The sequence below is a fragment of the Myotis davidii genome, unplaced genomic scaffold (assembly GCF_000327345.1).
Source record: "Myotis davidii unplaced genomic scaffold, ASM32734v1 scaffold111, whole genome shotgun sequence".
NCBI lineage: Eukaryota > Metazoa > Chordata > Mammalia > Chiroptera > Vespertilionidae > Myotis > Myotis davidii.
The window spans coordinates 813,015-832,451 of record NW_006284347.1 but is presented as its reverse complement, the minus strand read 5'-3'; the positions used below and the strand labels follow the sequence as shown (position 1 = coordinate 832,451).

The window sequence follows — 19,437 nt, the reverse complement described above, 5'->3', positions numbered from 1 at the left end:
AAGGCTTCGGCTGGATGGACATGACCATCCACAAAGGTAGCGTAAGGTGCCCACCCCCATCTCCCTGGTTCTTCCTTGGAGAAAAAAATTTACTATTACAGCCCCTCCCTCCTGCTCGCATCATGGTCAGTAAGTGTGGACACCTGGGGCTGGTCTGAGCTGGAGGGGACGTGACACCGTGGGCATCCTCTGGGTCTCTGGCCCCTGAGGGTTTGGATAATGGAGTCGGCTCTCTGGGCCAAACAGAGACTTACAGATGGGGAAGCAGGCACAGGACACCCAGGGGGCCCAGGCAGACGTGGGTTTCCGTGGACAGGGGCTTTTGGTCTCAGCCGTACTTGGAAGGCAGAGCTTTCCGGGGAGACCCCGGATTTGTCAGGGAAAGACAAATTCCCCCTTTCTCCAGCCCCTTCCCATTCCCCACCTGGGCAGGGGCGAGGGGCTGTGCCTGAAATCCTCGCTCTGTCCTGCAGGCAAGCGCTGGAGTGCAGCCTGTGCGTACCTGCACCCAGCACTCAGCCGCCCCAACCTCACCGCTGAGACCCGGACGTTTGTGAGCAGGGTGCTGTTTGAAGGCAGCCGCGCAGTGGGCGTGGAGTACATCAAGAACGGCCAGAGCCACAGGGTGAGCCAGGCACCCCCGATGGCGGGCGAGAATGGGCAGTTTTCATGCTCTCGTCTCCATTGGCACTGTGGTGGGGCGTGGGCAGTGGGTGGCAATGGCCTGAAAGGTTCGCAGGGCTTAGCTGGGGGTGGAGGCCAGTTTAGACACCTGCAGAGCCTGTTGTGCCCCGGATAAGTGCCCCTGTGAGCCTGTCTGCTGCTCCCCACCTCGGTGCTGTCCCCGGACCTTCCACACCTTTTCGCAAGTTGATAGGTTTTAAGAACCGTACCTGTGCTCATACTCCGTATTTCTGCAGTGTGCCAGGATGTCCTGCATCCCACTGCTCACTTTATGGAAACCGCTCATTCGAGTGTGGTTTCTCATTTAAGTCCCATGGTCCTGTTTTTAAGACCATCATTACGAACTGGCCGTCGCTGAGTATTTCAGAGTATAATCATAATTTATTGATTTATTTGTGCCTGCGAGAGCCGAACATGTGGGGAGCTTTCACACAGCACCCTGGGCATCCTCTTCCCTCTTCCCACGCCGAGGCCACATTCTCGGGTTCTGTCTGCCTTTGGGAAGGGAAGTGTGACCTGCTGGGCTCACTGCCTCTTCCAGGCTTATGCCAGCGAGGAGGTGATTCTGAGTGGAGGTGCCATCAACTCCCCGCAGCTGCTCATGCTTTCTGGCGTCGGCAACGCAGACGACCTCAAGAAGCTGGGCATCCCCGTGGTGTGCCACCTTCCGGGTGAGTTCCTCCTCCACTGCTCCTGGAGGCGTCTCTGCCAAACAGACGGTTTATTGTATTTTATTAGTATGGACTGGGGAGGGGACAGGAGTCAGTGCTTTTCAGAACTGTCCCACTTCTCATGAGCCTGAAGGTCCCCTGGGACCCCAAGTCTTTGGGCTGCTCTCCTCCCGTCCCTGGCCATCCTGTCCCACTGAGAGGCGAGGCCCTGTGGCAGGGAGCATCTGCCCGTAAAGCTCCTGGGCCAGGCTCAGCAGGTCACCAGGGCAGCTCTGTGCTTTCCGTCCCCAGTCCTCCCCACTTGCTCTGATGTTCAAGATGCTAACTCAGTGCTCCTGGGTATGCTTCTCACATGAAGACAGTTCTCTAGGCCTGAAATTTATTTTACAAACTGTCTTGGATGCCCTTTGGGGCCTGTCCCTTTTGCCCTCTCTTATAACCCAAGCTCCCAGAGGCCTGGCCGTTCTGCATTGAGGCTTCCTCCTAAGGGGTCTGTGAAAGGGCTGGGCCATGACTGACCTGCCCAGCATCCCCTGGAGCTTGGATGAGCTCATGCAGGTCTGCACAGCATGAGGGGGCCTGCTTCCCCCGGCCAGGGGTGAGGCTGGGGCTGTTCAGTGACAGCTTCCTGAGCAGAACCTGCTGCACACGTGGGCCCTGCCCTCAGGGAGGGTGCTGCTTGGCAGGAAGGCAACTGGATGGGTGGCTTTGGCAACATCGGCGAGGGCTGGACTTGGCCAGAAGTGCGGAATGGTGTCCCTGGGAGGTGACCCGGCACCTGAGCAGGAACTGGCCTGCAGATAAATGGGTAGGGGAGAAGTTTTCAAAACCAGGGGGATGTTAAGAGGTCAGCTAAGCTCCCCTTGGTAGCCATTGCTCCTCACCACTCCCTCCTATTTCAGGAGTTGGTCAGAACCTGCAAGACCACCTGGAGATATACATCCAGCAGGCATGCACCCGTCCCATCACCCTCCACGCAGCGCAGAAGCCCCTGAGGAAGGTCCAGATTGGTCTGGAGTGGCTCTGGAAGTTCACAGGTGGGTAGACATGGTCTGTGGGCATCGTGAGGTGCTGAGCAAGGGCTCTGGCCCCAGATTGCTGGTTTGAAGCTGAGCTCTGCCATTGGCCTCCGCTCTTTGAGCCTCAGCTTTCCCATCTGAAAAATGGGATACACAGTTCCTGCCTGACGGGCTGGTGTGTGGACCAGACTCAGTAGCACAGGGCCTGACCCGGGGGAGACTCCTCAGATGGACGGGGATGGCCGTGTGCGGGACACCATGGGGTGGCCAAGGAGCCGGGAGAAAAGGCACTTGGTGCTGGACTATAGAGTCAGCACCCATTGCTTAGTTAGAAAACAAATGGAGAAAGTAGAGGAGAACCAAGATGGTGGCATAGGTAAAGGTGGTACTCGCCGCTCCCACAACCACATCAAAATTACAACTAAAATACAGAACATCACTCAGAACCGCCTGAAAGTTGGCTGAGGGAAGTCCTACAACTAGAGAAATAAAGAAAACAGCACAGGGAGGCTGGTAGGAGGGGCGGAGGCACGGAACGGCCGGTCTGACACCCACGTGTGGCGCCTTTTTTCAATTGGGAGGAATAGCTCAGCTGCAGAGGTCTCCCGTGAGGAGCAGGGGTCCCAGCCCCATGCCAGACCCCAGCCCAGGGTTCTAGAGCTAGGAAGAAGCCCCTGTAACTTTGGGCTGTAAAAACCAGCAGGGATTGTGGCTGAGTGACAAGGAGGCAATTCCTCTTAAAGGGCCAGCACATGAACTTACACAGACTCGCTCCATCTGAGCTTGGCTCTGGGGGAGCCAGGGACTTACGGGGAGGAACTGGATTGCCTCGTCTCTGAGCAAGAACTCAGGGGTGCTCACAGGGGTCACTGTTCCTGTGCTAAGACCTTCCGTTGCAGCGCTGACTGGCAGCGATATCTGAGTTTCCAACAGCTTAGCCTACATCGTTTGCTCTGGTGATTCCCTGAGACCCCGCCACATTCAATTTGCAGCAGCTTTTCCATATGAATGGCCTGTCATGGCTTAGGGATCAGACTTTTCTAAAATCTCTCAAGCAAGCAAGAGCTGGTGTCAGCATGCCCAGTACCTATCCACAAGAGGCCCAAGACAGTGTGGCCTCACCTGGGCACTTCCGGACCCAACACAAGTGGCGGCCACCTGTAGGTCGCTCTGTGGCTCTTGCAAGGTGGCCCCAGGCAGCGGCTGACTTTGCACCTTTCAGGAGACCCCAGAGCCAGTGCACCCACTGGACAGCTTCAGACCGTGTCAGGCTATATCTACACACCCACAAGCAGCACACTCACGGGCACGCAGTGAGCACCGAAGTCCCACCGAAGCAAGTCCTGCTCCATAGGGCTGTCTCCTGCACAGCAGCTCTCCCACTCAGTCACAGCTGATCCTCACAGCCAGTTGGCCAACAGCAATTAAGACTCAACTACAAGATGAGGTGCACCCCTTGTGGGCTGTGTGCACAAAGTGCCCAGCTCAGGTGACGGGAGGCTGAGCCCCTGGGCCCTACAGGACACCTATTGGACAAGGCCACTCTGCCAGTTTCAGGAGAAGAGTAGCTTTACCTAATACATAGAAACAAACACAGGGAAGCTGCCAAAATGCAGAGACGAAGAAACGTCACAAATAAAAGAACAGAAGAAACCTCCAGAAAAAAAACAATGAAGTGGAAGCAAGCAAACTACTAGGTACTATCAATCGCATTTATGGGGGCGCTGGAAGCAGAAGAGAGAGAGCAAGATACTGTAACCTATTTGAAGAAATCACAGAAAACTTCCCCTACCTGGTGAAAGTAATAGACTTACAGGTCCAGGAAGTGCAGAGAGTCCTAACCAAGAGGAACCCAAAGAGGCCCACACCAAGACACATCATAATTAAAATGCCAAGGGTTAAAGACAGAATTTTAAAAGCAGCAAGAGAAAAACAGCAAAAGCAGAAAAAAGACAAATTCACGTCTTTCAACAGTTGAGTCTGAAAAGAAAAATAAATGAACAAAGAATCTAATGAATAAAATAGACTCAGAGGCATGGAAACAGGGAACAGACTGACAAATCTGGGGCAGTGGAGATAAACCAAAGAATTTAATATGCATACATGCATTACCTATGGACACAGACAATAGGGCGGTGAAGGCTTGGGGCAGGGCAGGAACTGGATAGAGGGGAACATCTGTAATACTCTCAACAATAACGATTTAAAGAAAAATAAAGGTAGAAAAAAACAAAAACAAATGGAAAATGCTGAGTTTCCATAACTTTGAGTTTGGCCAGGAAATGGTGCTTTGAAATCCTGTTCATTCACTCAGCACCTGTTCCTCACAAACTTACTGAGTGCTAGAGGGTGAGGAGTCCCAGGAGGCAGGTATCCTCCGGCAGTTTGCACTCGGATGGGGACAATGGGAAGAATCGTGTAATCATGCTCAATGTTAAGTTCTGTGAGAGGAAGACCAGGGGATCTGAGGGGCAGGAAGAGTACGTGCAAAGGCGCCTGGACTAGGCATCTCATTAGGTGGGCCAGAGATTGCAACACGTGGTGAGAGGTTAGAGGGGAGCGGGCTCGGTCACGAGAAGTACAGGACAGGCCAGGTTAGGGTTACCTGTGGGACACGGGGCCTCACAGTCCAGTCTCAGTGGTGGAGTCGGGGGGAGAGGCAAAGCTGAAGACTCGACAGGTAGACAGGCAGCTGACATTGGAAGCTGTGGTGCCAGTGAGCCCACCTGTGGGGAGAGGAAGGACAGGTAGGAGCATCGGGGGCCTAAGGCCGGCCCACATGCCCTGCTCTGACTGCTCTTCCAATCCTCAGGGGATGGAGCCACGGCCCACCTGGAAACAGGTGGGTTCATCAGGAGCCGGCCTGGGGTCTCCCACCCAGACATCCAGTTCCACTTCCTGCCATCCCAAGTGATTGACCACGGGCGTGTCCCTACCCAGGAGGAGGCTTACCAGGTGAGCAGACAGGCTCATCTTTTCCATCTTCCCCCCTCAGCAGGGCCTTCAGGGTGGGGAGTGCACAAGCCTGTGCCGCGCCCTGCAGCTGCTCAGTACGTCTCAGCTGAGGGCAGATGCGCTTGGTACTGAGCACTAGCAATGGACCAATGGCACCAACTCTGCCCAGGGTTTGCCAGCTCCTGAAAATTTTGGCCATTCAGTTATAGAGGCAGGAGTGATTCAGCAAGGTGGTTTTTAATCACTGTGGAGGGTGGGCAGGTAAGATGCAGGCAGATGCTAAAATATAGCTGCTTTTATTGGCTTTGGATATAGAGGCCCACCCCCAGGGAACCTGGGACCTCTCTAAACTGAGTTGGGGGGCTGATGGAAGTGACTGCTCCCTCTGGATTCACCTAGGTGCACGTGGGGACCATGCGAGGCACGAGTGTGGGCTGGCTCAAACTGAGAAGTGCCAACCCCCGGGACCACCCTGTGCTGCAACCCAACTACTTGTCCACAGGTAACTCCCCAGCCACCTCTGTGTGCCCCAGGCCTGCGCCTGCTGGTCACTGTCTGAACGACTGCCTTTGTGGGTTTGTTCCTGAACCACATTTTCTGAGACACAAGTCACTCTCTGTCTTCCCTCCGCCCCATCATTCTAGTCTGTACTCTTGCACACGCTGCTGTGTGGTGCCTGGGGTCCCTTGAAGTAACCACATAAGGAGAGATGTGCAGCTTTCAAAGCAACTTACCGGAGGTTCAAGGCGGCGGCCTGGCTGTGTACACACAGCTCGCAGAGCACTTTTCCTGCTGTGACTGAACATCCTTGAAAAGCGAATTCTATTCCCCGGCCTGCCTCTCTGCACACAGCAGAGATGAGCGCTCCCCACCCGGCAGGTTATGCCCAGTAATAACGTGTGGGGCCCTCACAGCCACGCGGTGGCAGAGGCAAGCTGTGAGGTCTGATTCCTAACGTGCGGATCAAATCCCGATCCCCGATTCACACCCGGGGCCTCTGAGGCAAGCTGTGGCCGTCTCGCATGCTCTCTGGGCTTCATGGGACTCCGCTTGGCTGCATGTCACCGCCTGTGGGGAGGGCAGGAACTGGATAGGCCCCAAGCAGCCTGGTGGCCGGGACCTCCGCGTCCTGACCGGTCTCCCCTCGGGCAGCTGACGGAGCCTCTCCCGGCCCAGAGTCTGCCTGCGCGGCCAGCATGGTGAGAGGACGCTCACCTGTGTCTTCTCCTCCACAGAAGCCGACATTCACGATTTCCGTAACTGTGTGAAGCTGACCAGGGAAATTTTTGCCCAGGAAGCCCTGGCACCGTTCCGGGGAAAAGAGCTCCAGCCAGGAAGCCACGTGCAGTCCGATGAAGAGATAGACGCCTTTGTGCGGGCCAAAGCGGACAGCGCCTACCACCCCTCGTGCACCTGCAAGATGGGCCAGCCCTCCGACCCCACCGCCGTGGTGGATCCGCAGACCAGGGTGATTGGGGTGGAAAACCTCAGGGTGGTCGACGCATCCATCATGCCCAGTGTGGTCAGCGGCAACCTGAACGCCCCCACGATCATGATCGCAGAGAAAGCAGCTGACATCATGAGGGGGCGGCCTGCACTCTGCGACAAGGACGTCCCTGTGTACAAACCCAGGACCCTGGCCACCCAGCGTTGAAGCAGTCGCTGCCTGGGAAGCCCCCGCTCCAAATGCTCTTTCCTAAAACTCTCTAGAATGTTAGGGTTCAATGGCAGAGAACTGGACAATTTCTTAAGAAGTGAGACCAGTCCGGTCAGTGAGCCTGGCTCCTCTCCCCCTGCCTTGTGCTGTGGGCCTTTGGGGAACGGCCAGCATTCCGGCAGGAGGCCTGTGGAAGACTCGGCTCCTACCTGGGTCCCCTCCAACCTGGGGGCCTGCTGCCTTCCTCCTTCCTGGTGGGGCTGGAGGAAGGTGTCCTCTCCCAGGCCCCCCTCTGAAGGCAGGCCCCTCAGAGCAGGCTCTGTGCAGAGGCTGGATGCTGTCTGCTCTGAGGGGGCACCCCCACCTTGGGCTGAGCTGTGGCTGAGACCAGGAGTCCTGCTGACGTTAGGGGGTGCAGCCGGGACTTGTGCCTAAGCCTGCAGTGCCCGTCCAGAGGGAGCGCTGCCTGCGGGGTGGGGTGAGGGACAGCACCAGCCTCTCCACTCTCCTCGGCTGCCTGATCTCACCCCCAGAGGGAGGCACGAGCTGGTGCTCAGAGGGACCGGCAGCCCCCTGCCTGGTTCTTACTGCACACAGTCAGCCTGACAAGAGGATTTCTGGGTCTTGTTCAAGGAGAGAAGTGTCTGCAAAGACCCCTCGCCACTACAGGTTTCACGACTTTGCATTTTAGACCAGTTTCTTGTTACCAGGAAACCTGGAACCCAGAGCAAACCCCACATACCAGACCTCGCTCCATGCCAGGCCGTGAAGACACTTCCCCCGGCGCTGGGCAAGGCCGGCTCATTCTTATTCTCCAGGTGTCCGCGGGAACAGAGCAGGATGGGCCACGTCGGACCGGAAAGGCGGTCAGTAAAACTGCGGCCTGGTCCTGCAAAACTGCGATTGAGAGAGAAAAGGAAATGGTCAGAGTTGAGTTTGGGGTGGTGGGAAGAAAGCCAGGTACAGGCAGCATTGAAAACAGTCCTTTGATCTTTAAATTTCTCCTAATTCAATAATGTAATCCAATAATTTATTTTGAACTGAGATAACTTTTCCAGACTGTTCTTACAAGATAATAAACTAAATACATTTTTGAATTGTTTTTAAAGTTATTCAAAGCCACAGTCTGTGGCAGGGAACGAAAGAATTGCTATGTGGACGTCTGCCGTGCTGGACCCAGAATAAGGGAGGGAGGGAAACGGGACATTCCGGCTTCTCCCAGGACCAGAGGGGACGGAGGTGGCTTGGAGGCCTGACAGCCACACGTGTGTTTCTGAGAAAGACCTTCCAGAAAGGCCGGAGGAAGAAACCCCCTCTCCTTCCATTAAGTCGTACCCGCGTCCTGCTTTAGTTTCTGTTCCACGCAAGGGTCAGGGAAGAAAATTCTACATCTGCCACGAGATTGCTCCTAGAGAGGCTGCCGCCGTGGCCCGGGGCTGCCACCTCGGGGCCTAGGAGCCACCTGCAGGGGCGAAGGAGCAGCAGGAGTGTGGGTGTGAGTGCGGGTGCCAGCCCTCTGCTCCGAAGGCCAAGAAGGAACAAGTCAGGTGCGTGGGGTCCGGGTGACGGCACTGACCTCGGTGCTGGTATGGCAGGTGCACGGCCATTCAGTGCTGCCATCGTGTGTCCTGGGGATGGTCCCGTCTCCAGGACAGTGGCTTGTTGCTACCGTGGCTGTGCTGTAAGTTAAGCAAATAACACATCCGCGGCCCCCTTCCCGCTCTTGCATTCAGGGCCTTGTTCCTACGATCACAGTTTAGCCATCGCAGAAATAAGTTTTAAAAGACTGAGAGTCACATGTCAGAAACCCACAGGGGTTCAGACCGGGGATGGAATATTCTGACTTAGAGCAGCGTCCCCTGGGTCCCGACAGCCGAGCGCGGTGGCCGTCGGGGCAGAGTGAGCAGTAGCCACGTCACCACCACCAGGCTGCCTGCAAGTTCCACTGCCACGGGGACCCTGCCGCCTGAGAGAGGGCTGCTGTCTGAGGAAGCCAGAGGGGCAGAAGGTGCCGACCAGAGGTGGGGCGAGGAGCCAGCCAGGCTGCTGCAGAGGCTGGGCCGCACTGAGCCCCCAGACATCCCCCTCAGTCTCGCCTGCCCCCCAAAGTTCCCAGGAGACAAGGCGTATCATTTTAGAGAAATAAAGGCTTTTTAACAAAGGACAGCGTAGCTGGAGTCTGTTTTGAGTGGGGGTAGACTGCCCATTAAACCCCTGAGCAAAAGCCTGCAGTAGCTAAACAAAAAGTAAATGTAATTGACAAAAAATGGTTTAAAAGCATAAAAGCTGTGTTTGTGTCCAGGGTCCAGGCTCTGAGGAGCGCTGACCCCTCTGAAAAAGCCTGTGCTTAGGCCGATGAATCAGCAGACCGTCTCCCTGACCGAATGAGGGCTGACATGCGGGTAGGAGCAGCTGCCCGGAGAACGACCTCCTTTTCCCAGCGCACCAGCAAGAACCGGCATTTCCACACATTCAGGTAGATGCTCCTCTCCAGCCAAACCACGTCCCTCCACCCACAGGTCACTTCCCATTTCCACTGATCAACTCAACATCAGATCTAACACCCAGATCCGTTTCTCTTAAAAATCAGGGGAAAAACCACACAACCTCTTCACTGGCCGGTCTTGAGACCCAGGCAGTCCTCTCATTTCGTCTCCTGTCACCGTCCCCAAGACCACACTCGGCTTGTTCCCATGGTAGAAGCAAGGGCCCCAGGCCTGTCCTCAGTCTTGCCTGCCCTCAGAGGCCCCAGGCGACGAGACACATCATCGTAGAGAAAAACGTTTCCACAAACGAAAGCGTAGCTGGAGTCTGTGCTGAGCTGGGTCGTTGTGTAAAGGAGCCAGAGCTGTGCGTGACCATTTTTTAGAGCAAATTGACTGACCGCTCGTCATAACAACAAAAAACCTTTGTAGGAAAGCAGCTGATTGGCAAAGACACTTACTCCCATGGTGTAGCCTATTAAAGCAACAGCAACACGAAATAAGCGGCCCTGGTTTCTTTCACCTGCATGGGGTCAGCAATAAATGTGGCTTGTCCAGCAGGTCAAGCCCACACTGTGCACTGGCCTTGGGCTAACGCCGCAACATCTTGGAATCGACCTGGGAAGCACCATCCGGCCAAGTCCGGATGGAAACCATGGAGACAGTTGTTAACGACGCTCCTGCTTGCTGATAGTTACGTCAGAGCTGCCGTACCCATTTTGTGATACTGTGAAAAACACAGGTTAAAGAAACTAAAGACTACTCCCGGGGACACAGCGAAGTGACATTTTTTTTTAGGGGAAGGAAGGGGAACCAAAAGAAAAGACTTTTAATCATAAAACTTTCCTAAAACAAAGGGGGGAAAAAACATGCTCTACAACTTCAAATTTTTCTTACAAAGAAAAATTTAATGTTAGGTGAGAGGTTGAACCAGGCTTAAAGCAGACAGAGATTAGGAGTGGTGCAGCCCATAAAAATGCCCATTTTTAAGTACTGACTGGAAAACATCATTGCCTATCCCGGGAGAGTCAGTCCTGGTAGGCAATGCTGGACCGGTGATGGTAAGCCACACAATAAGACCAATACCTAAGAGAGAAACAGAGTCCGAGGAGATGGTAACAGTGGTTTAGCCCTTTAGGAGAAACAGTGCTCTCTGCAGCTGGTATCAAGTTACCATAGGCATCGACGGAGCGACGAGAATAAGAAAAAAATCTACACAATTACAGAACTGCCCTCACAGAGTGCCCACCCCTTCCAAGCTCTCACTGGCAAACGCCAGCTCTTTGCAAGGAGAGCTCCCAAATACAATAAAATTATTACGCAATTTTCTTCTGAAGAACATTTTACATTTAATAAAAAAAGGATTTACGTCAAGAAATAATCATTTACAAACCTTGGAGAGTTTTTTGCCTGGATCTGGAGTAAGAATGTCTTAAGAAGAGGTTTGTAAGGTCTTCATAACAAAGTATTGTTATTTACAAAAAAAGAAAATCCACATTAACAGGATGTCTATTTAATATTTAAAAATTTTGAACCCCCAAATTGCTACCTGTTTGTTTTTGTTTTGCTTTTTGACTGCAGAGAATCCCTGCCAAGGTAACTCGACAAAGTTCAGCGTTATTCCGTGAACAGAAAAGGAAGCCTTGACGGGTCTAGCGATTCCAAAGGGAAGAACAATCGCAGTGGGAGTGCATTCTAGTGAAAACGTCAGCCCTCATTCAGTTGCATAAAAAAGCCCTCGGAGAGAACACACAGTACAGCAACGTTTTGTAAAAAGGCAACGATACTATTTGTCCAGACCCCAATCTTCTAACCCTCTAAGGATCGCGTCACTTTGCTTCCTTCACCCCCCACCCCAGCGTTCCTTACTAGTATTTCCCAAGACAAGCTGCCTCACCTTTCCCGGGGACACGAGCAGAGGGACTGCATTCACCTGTAAGAACGTGCTGTGTGGCCAGGTGAGAAAACCCAGCACGAGGAATGCCACGGGGTCGGTCTTGTCCTGAACTTAACGGGGAAGGGGGTGAAAGTAACACCGCCCCTGGTGGAGCAAAAGGTACCCTCTCAAGTCACAGCACGCTTGCCCAGGGAGAAGACCACAAAGGGTCATTGGGTGTATCTTATAGGGACTCAAAATACTTTAGAAAAATCTATATAGTGTCAAGTTCTTTTGAACTTAAAATTTCACCCCCCAAAAGATTTTTCACTGAATGAATGAGAATTGGCTCAATTTCTCCTACTTCCGTGGAGTATGAGTAAAAATACCAATGATTTCTAGATTTCAGTGTGGGGGGGGGGACTACAATTATTAGGACCCATGGATATTGCTGCAGTTCAAATACGATACAATAATTACAAAATATAGACCATCTCTTTACAAATACAAATGATCGTATATTACAAGTCATGTACAGTAAGTCTAGGTTTTAAACAAACTAGCGTATCTAAGTTGACCTGGCTGCGAGTGCATTAGGATTCCAGTTTACGGCTGCCCTTGGCCTGACAGTCAGAAACCGACCGTCTGCGCGGCGCGCTCCCGTGGAAACTGGTGTCACGGGACAGAAGACCTTGCCTGTGGGGTCCCGCTCCCCTCTGCGGAGGACGGCTGGTGCGTAGCCCTGACTGACTGACTGTGTTTCAGAACAGGAGCCAGGAAGCAGGGTGCCTGGGAGGGAGATGCTGGGCCCAGTGAATGTCTGATATGCTAGACCGATGGCTGAGGTAATGACACAGGTACGGTGATCGTCATCACCTTTAACCTTCCCCACCGTGCCTGTGGGCGGGGGGCATGGGCAAGTGCCCCGCGTGGGCTGTGAACAAGAGGGCAGGCTTGCCCGGCGCCCGGCCTCCGTGCATGGGCGGGACCTGCTGTCCCCACAGCTGGGGCTCAGCTCTGAACACAGCTGTTCCCTACAGGTTTATGGCTTTCTCAAGGCATGACATCACCTGCACAAAAGTCTAACTGAACACGGGCTTCACACTAGTGCCTAAACTTTCCTAACTATGAGGCACTTTTTCCCTGGCCCTCGGGCACCCCACCTGAGGGCAGAGCTAGTCCGCCCCCCGCTGGGGGCTACAGGGTGGTGATGCAGATCATTTCATCTGCTAGGTCCTCCTCCTCCCTCCCCAGGTCTGGCTCTTCGTCGCTGTAACCTGGCCCGAAGTCCTGGAGCTCGTAGTCCTGGCGGCTCGCGTCGGGGCTCACGTCCCCGTTAGCCCCGGGGGGCACGGCTCCGTTCAGCCGGTGGCTGGCTGCACTCTCCATCTCGTCGATGGTTAGGTCACAGGCATCGGCAATTTCATGTTTTGTCGCCGACACAAATTTTGGGTCCCTTGCATACCGTCCTAAGCCTTCGGAGATCAGGACCTGCCCAGGAAAGAGGATCGACTGCATGAATGGGGCTGAAAAGCTCTGCGGGGGGGACAAGGACAGAAAACCCACCTCAAGCACAAGGGCACCACGCGGCCAGCCGTGCTCGCCAGGTCTCGTGCATGGTAACTGCATGTCAGTGGACATGGCTTAGGCTTTGAAATATCACAAAGCTCAGAAACTATACAATTCAGTGGTTCTCAACCTTGTGGCCCTTTAAATACAGTTCCTCATGTTGTGATCCAACCATAAAATTATTTCCGTTGCTACTTCATAACTGTAATGTTGCTACTGTTATGAATCGTAATGTAAATATCTGGTATGCAGGATGGTCTTAGGCGACCCCTGTGAAACGGTCGTTCGACCGCCAAAGGGGTCGCGACCCACAGGTTGAGAACCGCTGCTATACATAGCCCAACAAGAATGGAACCGACAGGGGAAGACAAGACTCTCTTAGTGTCAACGGGTAACAGTCGCAGGAACAGCACATGTGACCCCAGGGACAGCTGTTTATGGGGCTCGGCAGTGACTAGTGGGTCTACCAGTGACGGCAAACCTATGACATGCGAACTCATTTTTTTGGTTGATTTTCCTTTGTTAAATGGCATTTAAATATACAAAATAAATATCAAAAATATACATCTTTGTTTTACTATGGTTGCAAATATCAAAAAATTTCTATATGCCACACGGCACCAGAGTTAAGTTAGGGTTTTTCAAAATGCTGACACGCCGAGCTCAAAAGGTTCGCCATCACTGGTCTATACTCATGCTGTCGGCACCATCCTTGCTGCTAAGAAATGGTGGAGCCAGATCAGAAGCGAGGTAGCCTGGCTCCAGACCAGGGGTCCTCAAACTTTTTAAACAGGGGGCCAGTTCACTGACCCTCAGACCGTTGGAGGGCCGGACTATAGTTTAAAAAAAACCTATGAACAAATTCCCATGCACACTGCACATACCTTATTTTGAAGTAAAAAACCAAAACGGGAACAAATACAATATTTGTATTTGCATGTGGCCCACGGGCCGTAGTTTGAGGACCCCTGGTATAGACCCTCCCGCCCTCCGCCCGCTCCTGCTCTGTGTGGTTCTCAGGACGCCACCCCTGCTGTGCCTGTCCCCGGCCGGCCCTCCCTGGGCAGCGGGTGAGCTGCACTCACGGCCTCCACCAAGCTGTCCGCGCTCCTCTGCTTGTCGCTGTTCTTGCTGTGGAAGCTGCTGGGGACGGTCAGGCTGGCCGGTGTGAAAGTCCGGTAGGAGATTCCAGGTTCGTCCGTGTACCAGGAGCTGCGGTGCAGGGAGGGCAGGCTGCCGTTGACCTGGTCCAGGGCCTCTGAGGGCTCCACCTGGATCAGGGGCGTGTAGCACGGCGCCCAGTCCCGATACGGAGGGGTCGCTGGAGGGGTGGCCCACGAGCGGGTCGAGTGGCTCGGCGAGTACTTCTGGGCTCTGCTTGAATCTAGGCCTGCGACTGCCATGACCTGAGGAGACAGGGAGCGGGGAGACGGGGTCCTCAGCGGCCCGGCACGAGGCACTGCTCTGCGGGGCGGCCCCGGACAGGACCGTGGAAGTGCGCCGAGTCAATCAAGTGATCGGCAGTGGGAAGTGGGCTTTCCAACAGACGATATTTTCTTTTCCCCCAAATCCATTTCCTATGACTGTTCCCAAGAAAAACTGAAATTTTTTCAGAACAACGAAGCATCAGGGGAGACACACACGCCGGGCGTGTGAACACGGCAGCCGGCACTTGGTTGAAATGTGGAAGTACATTCAGGGCAAGCGCGCAGGGACGCCCAGCTGTTCTCTGCTCTAGCGCACGTGCCCACGGCCGCCCCTGCCTGCTCTGAAGCCCCGGGCACAGGCCTTGCTTCTCCACCTGTGTGGCACCCCGGCTCTGCACAGGGCACCCCGGCCCAGTCTCATGGGCAGCTCAGGCCGTTGGCCTCAGGGAAGCCATGCCCGCCAGGGAGCCGTGCAGACAGCCGCTGGGCCTGCCGGGCGCAGGGAAGGAGGCATCGTGGCCTTTGATGGCCTGGGCCTTCCCAGGCTTGTCCTCCGTCCTGGAAAAAGCAGGGCACAGATCAAAACGAACGTAAACACTGAGGACAAAGGAGGACGGAGCGGCAGAGACGCAAATAGACAATCAGAAATGGCAGCTGCCGCTCACGTGCCCCGGACACTCAGGATGGGAAACCTGCCCGAGCTCCGGCTCCGCACATTCAGAGCGGGCGCCAGACCAGGTAGCTCCTCCGCCTGCACCCTCCCCCCCGCCAGTGGACAGCATCTCTGATGTGCTCTTTCAGAAAGAAGTCCATGTCCTTGAGGCAAAGCCCTGATGAGCGGCTTCTCCCTGGCCCCCGCTCCCTCCTGTCCAGCGCTCTCACCGTGGAGGGGTCCTTCTCCCTGGCCCCCGCTCCCTCCTGTCCAGCGCTCTCACCGTGGAGGGGTCCTTCTCCCTGGCCCCCGCTCCCTCCTGTCCAGCGCTCTCACCGTGGAGGGGTCCTTCTCCCTGGCCCCCGCTCCCTCCTGTCCAGCGCTCTCACCGTGGAGGGGTCCTTCTCCCTGGCCCCCGCTCCCTCCTGTCCAGCGCTCTCACCGTGGAGGGGTCCTTCTCCCTGGCCCCCGCTCCCTCCTGTCCAGCGCTCTCACTGTGGAGGGGTCCTTCTCCCTGGCCCCCGCTCCCTCATGTCCAGCGCTCTCACCGTGGAGGGGTCCTTCTCCCTGGCCCCCACTCCCTCCTGTCCAGCGCTCTCACTGTGGAGGGGTCCTTCTCCCTGGGCCACGCTCCCCTCGCAGGCAGGATTGGGGGCTCACCGACCCCGTGAGCACAGAGCCCTGCCTGCAGAGGGCTCCGTAAATGAAGCAAGAACCTCTCAGAGCAAATGAGGGCACTGCCGGCTGTTCAGGGTGGTCTAGTGGCCGCCACTCCCACCTTGTGAGCTGCACCCAGGCCCTGTCTTCATCACTGAGGGAGACGTGGGGAGAAGTCGGTGCCTAGACAGAGAGCCCAGCATGGCAGGTGGCAGCCTTGGACTCAAATGCCAGCGTGGTGACTCACCTCCCGTGGGGGCTCGGGCACGCGCCTACCCTCAGTTATGTTTTCTCATCCATGTGATGGGGTTGGTGACAGGGTCTATTGCCAGGGCTGTCACACAATGGAGCCCAGTGTATGGGAGGGTTCTCTCCCTCCCCCTAGGGCTGGCAGCCAAGAGGAAGGGGGTGTCTGAGGGAGTCCCACGCAGGGTGCCCATGGAGCCATCGGGGCAAGGCCCGGGGGCCGGCTCACCTGTTGCTGCATCAGGTGCAGAGGCAGGGCCGTGCGGTGGGGAAAGGTGGGGGACGGCGGGATGTCCTCCTGGCTGCTCTGCCGGCGCAGGCACTCGAAGTTGAAGGAGGATCTCCGATGCGCTGAGGGGGAAGCACAGGAGCAGCTGTGGAACCAGCTCCGGCAGGACCAGGGCCAGGAGTCCCGGTGGCCCCCCGAGGCCAGCGGGGAGCCGCGCAGGCAGCAAGCAATGGAGGGAGGATGAGGAGGAAGCCCCCTGAGGTGTTTTAAGAAGTGCCAGCTGTTCTGCCACAGCCCCTGCCCTTCATGTGGTGGGGACCAGGCATCTCAGGCAAGAGCGCAGCCTCGCTCTGGAACCCACGGCCCCTGCCGACAGCCCGCTCACTCCCACCTCCAGGCTCCCTCAGCGTCTCTGGGCCTGAGGCACCTCCCGGAGCCCCTGCGTTCACACCTCTGCCTTAAAGGGAGGGACTCGCTACCTATCGGCTCAGCCAGGCAAGGAGAAAAGCCTTTTGCTGGGGAAGAGCCAGTTTCTCCACCATGAGGACAACACGAAAGAACAACTCGAACTTTAAAGAACGTGCTTGTCGCTTTGAAATGAGGCTGATGCACAGGGTGAGCAAGGGCAAGAGATCCAGAGCTTGCAGCTTCGTGGGGCGCCGGCACAGGAGAGCCATCTGGTCCAGGGTCCCCCAGCACAGGCCACAGGCCTCCCCCCAGGAAACCGCCACGGGAAGGGGGCGTGTTTCAGGAGCCCGCCTGGTCCCCCGAGACAGTGGGTGGCCCGGTCTCCTCAGCAGCTCCTTTTGTGACCTCTGCTCCCTGAGTTCACAGGGCCTGCTCAAAACGCCACCCCCTAATTCCTGAATTGGAAACTGCAGACACCAGCTGGTTCTGTGAGGCCCTGCCCCTCAAGTGCGTGAAGCCCAGAGGAACAAGGCAGACAGCACTCCTGGTCTCAAAGGCCCAACAGGCACTGCGGGGCGTGCTGGGGCCTCCTCGTGGGACAGCCGCCCTCCACGCACCACGGGGACCGGATTTCACAGTGTTCTAGGGAGGAAGGCCTCCTTTGTAGCCCGTCCTAGGATCAGGTGGGGGGGAAGGGGGTGTGTGGAAACTCAGGGCCAGGAAAGGAAAACCACACCCCTCTCTCCCTGATAGTGCCTTTCGGTTTTGAAAAGGGGTCCACACACACCCACTTCATCTCCTCTGGTCACACCCGTCTCTGTTGGAGGAAGTCACCCTCCTGAGGCTGAGAACATCGGCTGGGGAGCTCCATGCTCTCCCCGCCAAGCTCTGAACCTGCAGGCAGTAAAGCAAATAAAATACATTTTCTTTATTTGCAAATACAGAGGGCAGCTGCTCGTGTCCACTCGGTTCCTCACTTCCGAGGGGCGGCATCAGTGCACAGCGGGCATTAACGCAGCCGCCAAAGGGAGGTCCCAGGAAGGCCATGGACTCACAGGTCGGGCCTCTACCCAGCTCACTGCATGTGCGTCATCCAGTATTTATGGAGGCCAGAAGTGCTGTGTGTTCAGGATGCAAAATTAAATATTAACCATGGAAATGGGTCTGATTGCACGCCCAGCAGGGGTGTGGGCGCTGGAGAGAGAGAGGGCCCTGGCGCCACCCAGCCATGGTCGGTATTGTGTGTGCAGCTGGCAGACTGGGAGCCGATGTGTTTTGGTTACTGATTAAAGTCCTGTTCAAAAACATGCTTCACTCCTTAGAAACACCAGAAGCGGATATTTAACCATCGTCCAAATGCCCACATGTCCAAAATCAAACTGCCCAGCCGGGAGCTGGCAGGGCCGCTGCTGCTGGAGCTTCTCCCCGGGGGTGACCCAGATCCCCAGGCAGCGCCAGTTATGCCCCCTGCACAGGAAAACCCTGCTCAGCGGGAGGGGATTCCCGGGCCCCATGATGGGATCCTACGCCAGAGCTCACCACCCAGGCCCAAACCTGCCCCATGGGCAGAGGGCCCTGGCAGACCAGAGGCAAAGGCAACAGGGAGGAGGGCGGAAAGGGGAGAAAGGAGACACCAGGTGTGGCCTGAGGAGGCGGACACCAGGAACCCCAGGCACCCTGCACCCAGAGGCGTGGGCCTTGGCACAACAGACCTGCGCTAAGTCTAGCTCCATCCCTCCGCCCTGAGGATGGTGACCCGACCCCCAGAGTGGCTCTGATAACAGCAGGGGTGCACGTCTTGCCCACTGAGGGTGGGTCCCCAGCTCAAAGGCAAGGAAAACATGCAAAACAGCCCCTACAGGCCCTCCACGCTGGGCCACGCCAGGCCGCATGCCATCTCCTCTGCTGCCGGAGTCAGAGCAGCGCGGATGTGGTCTGAGCTCTAACACACGGGGCACGATGCGACAGGAGAGCCGACAGGGTCTCCAACCAGGGGCTGGCCTTGAGGCTCAGGTCCCTGACATGGCAGCTCCTCATCCATCACCACCTTCCACCACCCCCGGGGCCGGGGGAGAGGCCCATGGTCTCTGGGAAGCTTCACCCCAAACAAAAGATCTGGCCTCACATGTTGGGGTGGGAGGTAGTAGGCGTCTCCTCGGAGATCTGTGGGAATCGTAGCAAATGGGCGAGTCGTCGTCTTCCAGGAAGCCTTGCGGGTGGTGGTAGCCCCGGGGCCGCTCGAAATCCAAGCTGCTGCCTGGGTGTCGGCTGTAGTAGCTGTAGTTTTGCCTGGTGGTCAAAGGGCCGAGAAGGAGAGGAAGGGGCATGTGAGCTCCCAGTTAACAGCTTCCCATTAGCTGTAGATGAGCAGAAGAAGCCGGGAGAAAAGTGCAGCAGCACCATGACCCCACGGGGCTGGGTCAGTGCCCCTGTGCTTCATGGAAGATTCTAGATGGAGGACAAGGGCTGGTCCAGGAAGGCAGGCCTGTGATTAATGGGGTGCTGGTGGTGTTCCCCAAGCTGGGGCAGAGGTGAATTGCAGTTTTCCTGCAAGCTCATGATCACCCCCTCACTTCCTCCCCTAGAAGCCCTCTGAGCGCCTGCCCTCAGCCAGGTGCTGGGCTGGGAACCAGGACACGAAGATGCATGAAGCACGGTCCCTCCCCTCAGGAGCTGAGCTGATGCCACATCCACGACGTCTGGTGCAGACGGAAAAGGCCAGCGATGGAGGAGAGGGGCCCAGGTGGGCTGTGCTTTTGGGGCGTGGGCACCTCAATGTCATTCGGGGACGAAGCAGAGCCTCGGAGCAGGTCCTTGGAGAGAGGGTGGGACTAGGCCAGCCGAGCGGGAAAGGGGGCCAAGTGGTGGGCGTGGGGTACAAGCGCAGTGACGAGGGAGGTCGGG

At 56.1% G+C, this 19,437-nt stretch overlaps 2 protein-coding genes and 1 long non-coding RNA gene across 5 annotated transcripts in view; 1 reads left to right on the top strand and 2 right to left on the bottom strand.

The window, feature by feature from the left end:
- Nucleotides 1-8,079, top strand: part of CHDH (choline dehydrogenase) — a 54,897-nt gene extending 46,818 nt beyond the window's left edge. The window contains exons 1-7 of one of the 2 annotated variants that reach the window (XM_015571115.1): nucleotides 7-36; nucleotides 474-625; nucleotides 1,226-1,355; nucleotides 2,258-2,392; nucleotides 5,187-5,329; nucleotides 5,729-5,831; nucleotides 6,565-8,079. In XM_015571115.1, the coding sequence (XP_015426601.1) occupies nucleotides 15-36; nucleotides 474-625; nucleotides 1,226-1,355; nucleotides 2,258-2,392; nucleotides 5,187-5,329; nucleotides 5,729-5,831; nucleotides 6,565-6,983 (1,104 nt within the window). In that variant the 5' untranslated portion in view covers nucleotides 7-14 and the 3' untranslated portion in view covers nucleotides 6,984-8,079. Of the gene's footprint in view, nucleotides 1-6; nucleotides 37-344; nucleotides 626-1,225; nucleotides 1,356-2,257; nucleotides 2,393-5,186; nucleotides 5,330-5,728; nucleotides 5,832-6,564 lie in introns of those variants that run through there. The other variant, XM_015571117.1, reaches the window with a different exon arrangement.
- On the bottom strand, nucleotides 1,314-6,273 carry LOC102762492. Its single transcript, XR_435198.2, has 5 exons — nucleotides 6,064-6,273; nucleotides 5,327-5,511; nucleotides 4,711-5,100; nucleotides 1,995-2,149; nucleotides 1,314-1,389 (listed from the first exon to the last, which is right to left on the bottom strand). It is a non-coding gene; the product is annotated as an uncharacterized LOC102762492 (long non-coding RNA).
- Nucleotides 8,080-10,366: 2,287 nt separating the features above from the next.
- The window catches only part of CACNA1D (calcium voltage-gated channel subunit alpha1 D), a 306,783-nt gene continuing 297,712 nt past the window's right edge, over nucleotides 10,367-19,437 (bottom strand). For both annotated transcript variants that reach the window (XM_015571127.1, XM_006754674.2), the window contains 4 exons: nucleotides 18,659-18,822; nucleotides 16,126-16,247; nucleotides 14,000-14,320; nucleotides 10,367-12,836 (listed from right to left, as the gene is read on the bottom strand). In XM_015571127.1, coding sequence (XP_015426613.1) covers nucleotides 12,543-12,836; nucleotides 14,000-14,320; nucleotides 16,126-16,247; nucleotides 18,659-18,822 — 901 coding nt within the window. In that variant the 3' untranslated portion in view covers nucleotides 10,367-12,542. The remainder of the gene's footprint in view (nucleotides 12,837-13,999; nucleotides 14,321-16,125; nucleotides 16,248-18,658; nucleotides 18,823-19,437) is intronic.